Here is a 13,574-nt window from a genome sequence, read left to right on the forward strand (position 1 = left end):
AAAAGTACCTCTTCTGTAATCTTGTGTATATTACTGCTATGAAAGAACCACAAAATAAGCAACAGCCTAATACACAAACACTATTTTGATTAACAATTAAAAAATAATAGTTATTTTTCAAAAACGATTTCAGAAAGACCATGATATAAAGGAATCAGGAAAAAACTAGTTTTCTATTACTTATTCCAGAATTGAAACTAGTTAACCACCCCAGCTAAAGGTGAATACGTTTATTGTAAAAAAGATTGCTCAGCCCACTGAGGCAATTGTGCACAGGCTGGAATCCCTGAGTTTGATCCCCCAATCTAACACAGCAGCAGAAGAGAACCTGTACACACACACACACACACACACACACACACACACACATGCATATGCATGTACGCACACAAACTCAAGACATGGAAGACAGAGGAGAAAAGAGATGGGTTCTATTCCCTTTAATATTAAGTTTTTTAGCTGATCTCTGAGGCTAGCTTGGGAAAGAAAGGAGAAAAAAGTTACAAAGGAAGTCTTTCATCCAGCTTCTTCTTTTGAGAAGTAGTTCTTGCTTGAGTGTCAATACCTGGGGTAGCCTACAATTTTACCGGATAGGAAGCTTTGCTCTTACAAAGCAAGTCTGTTGGTTCTTCTGGTCAGATCATCTGTCACAAGAAGGACCTGTGGCCTTCTCCAGTGCCATTTTCTCTTCAGTTACTCAGAAGCAGGCACATATACATTTTATAATGTGTATTTTACAGAGGCCTAATCATCACCAGTGTTTTAGAGTTAAAAAAAAAACAAACATGGCTTCCATTTTCTTATGGGAGGTACCACTGTGGAAATTATGTGCTCATTTAACTTTTCAATTCTTAGGTATGTTTCTCTGTTGGACTGAACACCAGGAGGGCAGGCAGCCTACCTTGATTCTTCACTGATACCCACTCTCCTAGAACACTGCCCACCAAAGCAGATGGTTTTGTTGGATCATGAGACTAAGAAGTAGATTAAAAAACAAACAAAAATGATGATGATTCCCAACTCATTTGATTCATTTATTATTGGAATTAGAATAGCACTACGACAACTTGGACTAAATTAAGATATGCCATAATTTACAGGACATGTCACATACTATCTATGCCATAAAATGAAGAGAAACAGTTCAAATACAACATTTAAAATTATCTAAATCAGTTATGTTCATCAGTAAGAATAAATAAACTGTCCCAACTTTGGAAAAATGTTCAAAATAAATTGTTAAATTTAAAAAATTTGAGAACCAGGTGTGGTGGTACACACTGTTAATACCAACACTTAGGGGGCAGAGGCAGGAAAACCTGTGGAAGGTAGTCTGGTCTACACAGTGAGTTCCAGGACAGCTAGGGCTACACAGAGAGACCCTGTCTCAAATTGGGGAGGGGATTTTATTAAACTGAAATTAAAATGATTTTACTCACATCAAAATTGAGTATATATGCTTGCTTACATCTGAGAGCATCAAAAACTGTTACAATTTGGTGAATCAAGTCAGGAAAGTGACTTTTTTTTTTTTACACTTTCAAGTATATTTATTTATTACAATTTCAGAATTGTGAACCCAGGCCATGCTTCCAGAAGAGCAGGTAGGCCAATCTCTCACTGACCTTCCCCACTCTTTCTATTCCCTCTGGCAGATACACCATGCTGAGCCATAGGCCACACCTTACAGAAGGCCTGCTGCTCTCTGGTCTCCAACAGACACAACCCTCAGGAGTCTCCACCACTCTCTCCATTGTGTCCCATCCCCACCTGCAAACAGATCAGGCAGGCTGCTGCTAGAAGACCTCCGCCACTTTCTTGGTGCCTACCCCTCCCCCATTCCCAATGCCCCTCTGCTCCTCGTCTCCATAGCCTAACCATCAACTTGGGTGGTGAGTCCCTGCTAGACCAGAGGGTCCAGCAGAACTCCAGTAGGCCTCCTCCATTCTCTAAGTTCCCCTTCCCCCGGCCCCCGACTCTATTCCTAGGAAATTTGAGACACTATGAAAAGACCAAACCTAAGAATAATAGGACTAGAAGGAGAAGAAACCCAGCTCAAAGGCCCAGGAAATATTTTCAACAAAATCATGGAAGAAAATTCCCCTAATATAAAGAAGGAGATGCCTATAAGGGTATAAGAAGCTTACAGACCACCAAACAGATTGGACTAGAAAAGAGAGTCCTCTCACCACATAATAATCAAAACACTAAATATAAAGAACAAAGAAAAACTATTGAAAACTGCAAGGAAAAAAAAAAGCAAGTATGAAGGAAGACCTCTTAGAATTACACCTGACTTCTCAATGCAGACTCTAAAAGAAAGAAGGGCCTGGACAGAAGTCTCGTAGACACTAAGAGACCACAGATGCCAGCCCAGTGTGGTGATATATTGTATACCCCAATAAAGCTTAATTGGGGATCAGAGGACAGAGCCAGTCACTAAATCAGACATAGAGGCCAGGCAGTGGTGGCACACACCTTTAATTCTATCACTCGAAGGCAGAGATCTGTCTGGGTCTTTGTGAGTTCAAGGCCACACTGGGCTACATGAGAGAAACAGAAACAGGCAGTGGTGGCACACATCTTTAATCCCAGGAAGTACTATGACAGGACATAGAAAGGTATACAAGGCGTGAGGAAACAGGAATTCACTCTCTTGAGACCGAGGATTTCATAGAGGTAAGCTAGTGGCTGGCTGTTCTGCTTCTCTGATCCCCAGGAAAGCTTTATTGGGGTACATAATATATCACCACAGCCCATACTACTATACCCAGCAAAACTTTCATTCACCATAGATGGAGAAAACAAGATATTCTATAATAAAGTCAAATTTAAACAATTATCTATCTACAAATCCAGCCATACAGAAAGTACTAGAAGGAAAACTCTCACCCAAAGAGGTTAATAACACCCATGAAAGTAGAGGAAATAAATAGTTTTACACTAGCAAAACTAAAAGAGAAGTGCACACACACACTACCACCACCACCACCACTGACAACAACATAACAGGACTAACAATCATTCAATCATTGATATCTCTCAATATCAATGGACTCAATTCCTCAATAAAAAACACAGACTAACAGGATGAAAACAGGATCCATCCTGTTGCTGCATACAAGAAACACACATCAACATCAAAGATAGACATTACTTCAGAGTAAAGGACTGAAAAAGATTTTTCAGGTAAATGGACCTACAAAGCAAGCTGGTGTAGCCATTCTCATATCTTAAAAAAAAAATAATAATAGACTTCCAACCAAAATTAATCAAAAGAGATAGGAAAGAACATATTCATCAAAGGAAAAATCCACTAAGATGTTTCAATTCATAACATCTATGCCCCAAATGCAAAGGCACCCACATTTGTGATGAAAGAAACATTACTAAAGCTTAAGTCACACATCAACCCTCGGACATTGTAGTGAGAGACGTCAATATCCCACTCTCACAAATGGACAGGCCATCCAGACAAAAACTAAACATAGAAATAGTGGAGCTAACTGATGTTAAAAATCAAATGCACCTAACAGGTATCTACAGAACATTTCACCCAAACACAAAAGAATATACCATCTTCTCAGCACCTCATGGAACCTTCTCCAAAATTAACCACATACTCGGTTACAAAGCAAGTCTCAACAGATATAAGAAAGTGAAAGAACACCTGCATGCTATCACACCAATGTGGATTAAAATTGGATTTCAACAACAACAGAAAAAAACAGAAAGCTTACAAACACATGGAAACTGAACAACTCTCTACATAATGACTACTAGGTCAAGACAGAAATAAAGAAATTAAACAATTCCTAGAATTTAATGAAAAGGAATGTACAACATACCAAACTTATGAATACAATGAAAGCAGTGCTAAGAGGAAAGTTCATAGCACTAAATGCCTACATAAAGAAATTAGAGAGATCTCACACTAGCAACTTAACAGCACATCTGAGAGCTCTAGAACAAAAAGAAGTATGACCACCCAAAAGGAGTAGAGGGCAAGGAGTAATCAAACTGAGGGCTGAAATCAATAAAATAGAAACAAAGAGAACAATACAAACAATCAATGAAACAAAAAGCTGGTTCTTTGAGAAAAATCAACAAGATAGACAAACCCTTATCTAAACTAACTAAAAGACAGACTATTCAAATTAACAAACAGTTCATAAATTTTTGAAGATTCATGAGAAAAATAAAATAATATGATTACATGATATGCACACAAGCCAATAGTTATATGATTCCTGTTAGAACCAAGTTAACACTAAACACTGAGGAATCAGATTCATTTGGAGAGGAAAACTTTTACTGTGGTTTAATTTATTTAAGAATTATCTATGGTTTCCTACTTCATGCAAACAGTGTTAGGCACTGTAATTCTTTGTTGAAAAAAAGCAGATATACTTCTGGCCTTAATCTAATAGAGAAACACAATAAAAGAGAAAACAAGAATTACAGCATGTGGTAAGACTTACGTGAAATAATGAGGGGAAGAAGTTTCAGATAGATGGGAAGAGTAGGTTTTGAAATCTACAGGATAGCAGACTAATGGTTCTCAACTTTATGGAGTATATATTGAGTAACTTCAGATTTAGTAATATAAACATGACAGAAGATTGGGACTGTAGCACAGTGGTAGATTACATACTGAGCATGCATGAGGCCCTGGATTCACTTGCCAGCACCAAAACTAGCCATGTTAACTGATTTGATTCAATCGTTCCACAACGTGTTATGTGTCAAAACATCATATTGTATGCCATGAATGTACACAGTTATGATGTGGAATCTTAATGGTTAGGGTCAAGTAGCAGGTTCTTAAGGCAGTTAAGGGATGGGATGGGAGCTCAAGTCTCCCTCTGGTTTCCTGTTTTCTGTGTAATACTGTGATCCTTGCTTTTGTGCATTCTTTACTATTTATCATGGGCCCTTGCCAGAAATTGTTTGGATTTTCAGCCTGATACTATGAGCTAAGTAAACATATATATGTACAAATTTAATGTGCTTGAAGTATTTTTATATGGTAAGACACTAAAAGGGACTCATACAGTCACTAAATGGTTTAAAAACTACGATATCATGAAATAAAAGTCTCTTTGTGCCTGTGTACAAAGCAGACTCTACAGTCATCATAATGGAGAGCAGGTTGTCATTAAGGGGTATGACAACAGCTGGGATGAAAAGTGAACACACTGTGGTTTAGAGCAGAGGAGTTCAAACTGGGAATGAAGAGTCAGGTAACGTTTTCAAAGGTCAAAGTACCAGACTTCTTGATTGTTTGCATGTCATGGGCAATGATGAAGGAGGTATGAGGGATCAAGACTGTCTGCCACATTCATACTTGAGCCACTAGTAGATCAAAGCAATGCTACTGAGACGAGGAAATCAAGCGAGTGTCTGAAGGGAGGCAGTAGGCAAGTGTGTGAAGTAGTGTGAGGCATTTCGGAAAGATGAGGAGACATGGAAGACGGGTCAATGGATTCCACGTCAGGTATAGCTCCATTCTACACGAAGACACTGGCCTGATGCAGGGACAGGAAGAGGAAGTTGGTAGGTATGGACTGTCAGAGAAGACACTAGCAAAAGAGGGACAGGGATGGCAAAGAGTGACAGGGTTTCGGCTGTTCCAGTTTCCTTTTGTGTTCAGGTGGGACTTACTTACCAAAGCTTCTGTGTTGTCAACAACAACCTGTGAGAGAAGGAAAGACTAATAGAGAATGAAGCCAGGCGGTTATCCCGGTGAGCGGTACCAGGACTTAAACACCAACACATTTATTCACATGTTAGTAAACATACACACACGTTAAAGGAAAGACTCAACATTCAGGTTTTCTTGATGTATTTGAAGCTCACGGCTATGGAGTAAGTAGTGCTGAGGCTATTCAGCACACTGCAAAGATGACCACCAAACTGAGCTAAAGAAGACCATTTCGGAAAGAAAGTCAGCTTACCTCTCGCTTGTCTAACGCAGCATACTCCGCTTCTGTCTCCTCGGCCTGCGGGTCCCGAGAGAACACCATCTGAGACTCCAGACTGAGGGCCAGGGCTCTGTGGTGCTGCTTTTCGGCACAGTCACAAGGGGTGTCTTTATTGTCATTTTCAGCAAACAAGTCTCCTCCATGTTTGACTAAAAGCTAAAAGTTTTTTAAAAAACAAACAAAAAAAACCTCACAACTACAGATTGGATTAAGTTATTTTATGCAACACATTAAAGAAATTAAATGTATGACTGCCACAAAAATGTACAGTAGATATATGTATCTAAATGTATTTTAATGTAAAAATTAAATTAAAATGTAATTTAAATTTTTACATTAAAATATAAATGTATTTTAAATAATAAGGCCGGCCTTGGACTCAGTCTTCCTATGCCGCTTCCAGAATGATGGGATTGTGTGTATGTGTGCCACCATACTTGGCCTATACATCTTTAAGAGGCACACAGTTGCCACTGTGAACTTAACCACTAACACCTGGATGTCCTGACAAAAGTTTTCCCTTGTCCCAGCATTATTCTGTGAAACACTGAATTAAACTCACATTTGCAAGTCAGAAACAAAGCTGGTTTCAGTATTTCTCAAAATAAGAGAGAACTACTTACTGCGAAGTAAGATGAAGTAAGATATCCCCATATAAAATTTGTCAGGAACTCTTATCCCCAGAAACACATGAACAATGTCATGCATGTTCACTACTGACATTTCTGCTGGCTTTATGAGTTACATTTTTTCTAAGGGCTAAAAGTTCAAGATTGTCCACTGTGTCTCAAGACATGAGGAAGAACACAGGACAACCCCAGAGCTTGTCATAAAATTTCTTTGATAGGATTACGACCCTCAGAGCAATACAGTCAGTCACATAGTGTCTTCTAGTCAGACTCTCTATGTTAAGTACTTGAAGTATACATTCTTGCCTTACTGAGCTTATGTGACATGGGCATTGTTATCTTAGAATTTACAGAATGTGACCCACGTTCCCTAGGAAAGCAATGTGACTGGATTTAGGAAGTTTGACTAACTTTTAATCATTTCTAGATCCTGAACTAGGTCAGTCACACTGCTCACATAAAATGAAGTCAAGTACACACTGTATCTATTCTGAAGCTCTGCCCAGATTCTCATCTACTGTCTGATGTATGTTTTGGAGGCTTTTATTTTGTAAAAAGGTAATCCAAGTTGGTATTTCATCTAAATAATTCATTATTCTTCATTACTGACCAATGAATACAAACATATAAAGTTCTTTGGGGCTGAAATTTTTATTGTTCTCTCAGGTAAGGGGAATCTTCTAAAAGGATATGCTGAAGTATGGCCTTTAGTCAATGAAGGTTCAAAAGGTGTGTGTGTGTGTGTGTGTGTGTGTGTGTGTGTGTGTGTGTGTGTGTGTGTTTGTGTGTAGAGGGGACAGGTAAGCCATTGTTGAGAGGCACGCTGACCTTGTTTGAACAGAGACAAACAGGTAGTTCGCGGTGCAAGAGGTCCCCAGGTGAGTTTGATTAGAGTGGCCGAGGGATCCATTGTTACAGCTGGCATCTGTAAGAACCTTCTAATCAATGATGGAGTGGGACAGCCATGTTTGCAACATGATGAAAATCTGCTTGTATGCCACATTTAGCATGGAAAATAGCTAAAAGTACTATCGAACACTGGAAGGTAATGCATTAAAAAAGTTCTTCAGCCTAATAGCCTTTGGGAAATAAGTTCAGGAAAAGTACCAGGTAAAGATAAGGTTTTTTTTTTTTTTTTTTTTTCCTATACAAACTGAGTTGTTTTGCTTTGACATGATGGGGAGTTTGGTTTAGAAAAGGTAGTTTTAAAACTTCCTAACCAAAACATGGCAAGTATCTTCCTACTTATACTCATTAGCTAAGCAAGAAGAAACAAGAGGACTGGGTTTTAGTCATATGGTTTTTAATGTCTCTTAAATACTTGTTGGCACATAAAATGATCTCAACAAATTTATTCTTCTAATTCTGCATTTTTCAGTTAACAATTTCAGAAGAAAAGGAGTCAATATTCAAGACAAATTCCATACCTCCCTTTTGATTCAGGGGTACTGACTGGCCACATCATTTAACTACTTTAAAGACTAAGTTTACAGTGGTCTATCTGTTAAATAAGGTAGCTTGCATGATTTTAATAAAAGATGTAATAGAAAGTCAGCTAAGGTGGTAAACAACTCAGGATTAAGGAGGTGGAAACGGGAGGATCAAGTTCAAGCTCAGCCTGAGCTATCTGAGACCTTCAAAAACAAAAGCTAAACCAAATTGTCCTGGCTGGTTTTATGTCAACTTGACACAAGCTGTCTGAAAGAAGGGGACCTTAATTGAGAAAATGCTGTCATAAGATCAGCTGTAGGGCATTTTCTTAATTAGTGATTGATGGGGGAGAGCCCAGCCTGTTGTGGGTGTTTCCATCCCTGGGCTGATGGTTCTGGGTTCTATAAGAAAGCAGACTGAGCAAGCCATGAGGAACAAGCCAGTAAGCAGCACCTTCAAGGCCTCTGCATCCGCTCCTGCTTCCAGGTTCCTGCCCTGACTTCCCCTAGTTGACGGACTTGTTGCCTGGAAGTGTAAGTGGGAAATAAACCTTTTCCTCTCCAAGTTGCTTTTGGTCCCTTCCTTCTAGGTTTTTCGAGACAGGGTCTCTGTGTAGCCCTGTCTGTCCTGGAACGCAGAACTCCACTTGCCTCTACCTCCCAAGTGCTGGGATTAAAGGCGTGCACCACCACCATCCGGTGGTCATGGTGTTACATCACAGCAATAGTAACGGTAAGTAGCACATACACCAAACCAAAAAGATGCAATACAAAGTCTCTTCTAATTCTAAGATTGCCCTTTGGCCATCTACAACCTCTATGACGCTGAGCACTCCTCTCTCCCTCCAATTCCATTCTAATTTCCTATTTTAGCACCTGGCACTGGGGACTTGCTACTTTCCTTCCAGTTACTTTCTTAATGCAGTTACAGGCTTGATGATGATAGTGATATCTTGGTTTGCATAATACAAAGGAATATCAGAGAAATTTCGCAATACTGAAAAATTCCAATCATCTAGTGCATGTATCAAGCTCTTTTGTTGGTCACCAGCTCACAAATAACGACACAGAGGCTTATTAAGAAAGCTTGACCTTTAACTTTTAGTTTGTCTCGACTAGCTCTTATAACTTAAAATAACCCATTTATATTGGTCTAGGTTCTGCCACATGGTGCTACCTCTCTTCCATCTTGTACCTCCTGCTTCCTCTCCGTGTCTGGCTGGCAACTCTGCCTTTCTTCTTCTTCCCTGAGTTCTCTCCCTGTCTGGAAGTCCTGTCTATACCTCCTGCCTAGGTATTAGCCATTCAACTTTTTATTACACCAGTCACAGCAATACATTTTTACACAGTGTACAAATATCCCACAAAAAGTGCAGTGGTTTTCAACCTTCCAAATGCTTTGGTTCTTTAATACTGTTCTCACATTGTGGTGACCACAACCATAAAATTCATTGCTACTTCATAACTGTAATTTTGATACTGCTATGAATCGTAATGTAAATATGTTTTTCAATGGTCTTAGACGACCCTTGTGAAAGGGCCATTCAATCCCCAAAGGAGTGCGACCCATAGGTTGAGAACTGCTGGTCTAGTGTCACTGTGGCCTTGTTAAGGTGGTATAGCAATGTATAACTCACATGATGATGCCAATGTAAACCAACTTTTACACCAACTGTATAAAACAGTATATATAATTATGCATACAAGGAATATAGCAGAATGTATCAGTCAAGTTTGTATACATACACAGTGATGTTCACACAACGGCAAAAAGCACTTAACAAATTTCTCAGACGGTATTCCCTATCATGAGTGACACAGGACTACACATGCTTTCTCAGACACATTTCTCAAATTTGATGTTGATATCTTCCTGTAAAACAAGTCAACTACTGCCAGCAATCAGATCATTATCCGAATGGTTTTACAGAAATATCATCCCTCAAAGCCCTCACTCCAACCTACTAATCTTATTCCTCTGATTCCTTTGCCTGTCTGTAACATGTCACATGACTGACCCACTCTCCTTTCCTGGAAATTCTTCTCTGTATTCTTTGCCCATTATCTCCTGAGCCCTCTTAGTCCTCTACTTTTCCACTACATAATGGAGACACACAGAGTATCTTAAACCTTCAGGGATTTAAACTACACTGGTGTGAGGTTTCTGGGCAGTCACAGTTGGAAGTACTGTTGTTCCAGTACAGCGTTTTCAAACTATGGAGGAATGATCTGGAAACCTTTATACGGGAATGGGCACTAATTCTACAGGTGATTTCAATGTGGACTGTTGTCTTAGGGTTTCTACTGATGTGACAGAAACACCATGACCAAAGAGCAAGTTGGGGAGAAAAGGGGTTATTTGGCTTACATTTCATCATTGCTGTTCATCACTGAAGTCAGTCAGGACAGGAACTTATGGCAGGATCCCAGAAGGAGGAGACAATGCAGAGGCCATGGAGGGGACCAGCAGCCCAGGGATGGCACCATAGGTTGGGCCCTCCCCCACGGATCACTAACTGAGAAAATGCCTTACAGCTGGATCTCATGGAGGCATTTCCTCAACTGAAGCTCCTTCCTCTGATGAATCTAGCTTGTGTCAAGTTGACACACAACCAGCCAGTCCAGCTGTGCTCAAAGCGAGGGCTTCTCAATCTTTAATCTGAGTATGACTGACACTTGACAGTGACTGAGGTTAAGAGTCCATTAAACTATAGATTCGGGTTCAGCTGGTCTGACATCAAGCTGGAGTTTCTGTATTTCCAGTAAGTTTTCAGAAGACTGATAATAATACTAGCTGGGGTCCTTTTGAAGTAACAAGGCAAGAAGCATTCACTGCTTTAAAAATATTTCAAATCTAATCTATATTCCAACTGTTAGGCTAATAGATCTGTATTTGCTTGCATAAGAATACTTCTCCAATTAAAAATTTTGAATAGTTCATATTTCTGGTCCTGACCTGGAATGTCTAGTACTTGGTGGCTTCTATTTAATATGGCCTAGTATACCCTCCTTCTAAGTCACTCTTATTTCCTTACAAAATTCTTCAATTTTAATATATTTTGAAACCTGAACAGCATTTTTCAATCTGCCATGCAAAATAATCACCCGGGGAAGAGGCCAATTTACTCCTAGAATCTCATATACAGATTCTGCTCTGGAATCTGGAGGTCAGGTGTTCAACATGATCAGAAGACTGAAGTCCAGACAGGAAGTTACCTAGATGCTGGTCTGGAAGAATCCTATATTCTTTTGTATAAAAGCTCTAGGTGCTAAAACCAACATAATTAGGTAGACTCTTCAGTCTGATTGGTGATGGTTTTATGGCTTTCACTGAAGTGTGGAACACTGACAGCAGCCCAAAGTGTCAAGCAGGTTCTGTGGGTGGCAATAAGGAGAACTGTGACTCACCACATGTGGGTTTCTCATGGCCCTTACTTGATCAAACAGTTACAGTTACAACACCACATAAACATTTAGGGTCAAGTGTAAGAAAGATGTGACATAACATTAATCTTTATAAAAATGTTTTTCACCAAGTGTGAAGCTCTCAAAAACTAAACCGCTCTCATGTCTGCCATTTACAGAACCACTAGTACAGGTTAATCACTCAAAGAAAGAAATGTGGCCGACTGACTATGATTACCTTGGGAAAGTCTACCAAAACGGGGGAGTGTCATGGAGTTTTTGTAAGATTATGCTAATTGACATCACCCTTCACCAAAGGTCATTTCTATTCCAAAGCAGAAAAGATAAACTCTTAGCTACAAAGAAAACCATAATATTAATTATCACATTAAATTCCTGCCAGTTTTATGCATTACTGAAGCTTTATTTTTGTGTGCTGGGCATCCACACAGAGAATATTTCACATCCTCTGTTATTAAAGCAAATGGATGTGATATATCAATAATGCTATATACACATACATACCATGGGGGCAGAGAGGGAGTGCGTGTGTTTTTGAGGTATAGTTCCTTTTCCCAATTCTCTATATTAACTTGGAGGGCTATCACAAACTAGGGCCTATGGGCCAAATCAAGCTAGCTGCCTCTCCTACATGAATTTGTATAGACCTTAAACACTTTAAGTAGCCTGAAGAATATTTCATGACATATAAAAGTTGTAAGAAAATTAGTTGGCAATGTCCACAAAATATCAATGTATCAGAACACTGCTTCTTTGTTTATATGTTAACATATTATCTATAGTTACTTGTACCCTTCACTGGCTAAGTTGCTTGAAATATTTACTATCTAGGCTTTAACAGAAAAAAATGTATTAACTCTTAAATAATTCTGTTATATGAAGACATTATAATTATAGGAATAGGAAAGGTGAGGAATGAGAATGAACATATGTGAATAATCCAGGGTAAAAAGGTTTTTGCAGAGAAAGGCAGCATCATTAGGAGAAACCAGATACTCAAGCTAGTAACTAGAGGTGAGTGAGCCTAGCTTCAGAAATACTGAATTTGAAACTGCTACAATACACTTATGAGGAAGTCAACGCAGAAGCATAGGGAAACTTCAAAGGAGTCAGTCAAGGTTCTAAAAACAACCTAATTAAGGGGTTTGATTTCCATGCTATGCATGAGTATGAGTATATATGTGTGTGTGTGCACTTATGGAACACATACTAGGAAGGAGTATTGATATAAGCATTTCATTTCTATGGTTCAAAATGATGAGCCGTAACTGGGTATGGAGACGCTCACCTTTAACCCCAGCACTCAGGTGGCAGGTGGATCTCTGTGATTTCGAAGCCAGCATGGTCTACACTCTGAGTTCCAGGACAGTCAGAGCTACATTAACAGACTCTAGTCTCAAAAGCAAGCAAACAAACAAACAAACAGAAAACAGGAACCACAAGGAAACTGTAAATGATTAAATGCAGAGGAAATTGTCAAATAATAGCTTTCTAAATTCTTTTTTTATGTGTTTGAGTATTTTGCCTGCATGTATACCTATGAACCATGTGAGTGCCTGGAGTTCAGAAGAGGGTGTTGGATCCCCTGGACCTGGAAATAGGGCTGGTTGTAAGCCACCATGTAGGTGCTGGGGACTGAACCCAGAGTCCTTGCCAGAAGGAACAAGTGCTCATAACCACTGAGCCATCTCTCCAGCCCCAGATATATACCTTGAATATGAAATATGTGTTTGAACTCTTGGTTCCCAACTAATAGTACTGTTTTGGAAGGCTGTGGAACCTTTAGGGAGTGGAGTTTCACTGTAGGAGATGGGTCACTGGAGTAGGCCTGACTGAAGATTTTCTAATTTTATGTGGGTTTTTTGTTGCTGTTTTGTTTTAAAGAAAAACAGTTGATTAAGAAAGCACTAGCAAGAATCAGGAGAGTAAGCTAGTGAGTTCTCAAGTGTCACCTCCTGGTCCTACTTCTGTTTGCTTCCTGCCTCCTATTCTTTAAGGGCTCAGAAGTCCCAGATGTACCCTCTCCTCCACAGTTAGAGCCTACCATGCTTTTCTGGCTATGATTACCTACAATCTCAAACTGTGTGTCCTAAGTTGCTTTGGTC

At 39.4% G+C, this 13,574-nt stretch overlaps 1 protein-coding gene across 1 annotated transcript in view; it reads right to left on the reverse strand.

Moving 5' to 3' along the window:
- Ankib1 (ankyrin repeat and IBR domain containing 1) overlaps nt 1-13,574 on the reverse strand; it is a 106,870-nt gene that overhangs the window by 61,591 nt on the left and 31,705 nt on the right. The window contains 1 exon segment of the mRNA XM_036180574.1: nt 5,958-6,140. Coding sequence (XP_036036467.1) covers nt 5,958-6,140 — 183 coding nt within the window.

This window comes from Onychomys torridus, chromosome 3 (genome assembly GCF_903995425.1).
Source record: "Onychomys torridus chromosome 3, mOncTor1.1, whole genome shotgun sequence".
Lineage (NCBI taxonomy): Eukaryota > Metazoa > Chordata > Mammalia > Rodentia > Cricetidae > Onychomys > Onychomys torridus.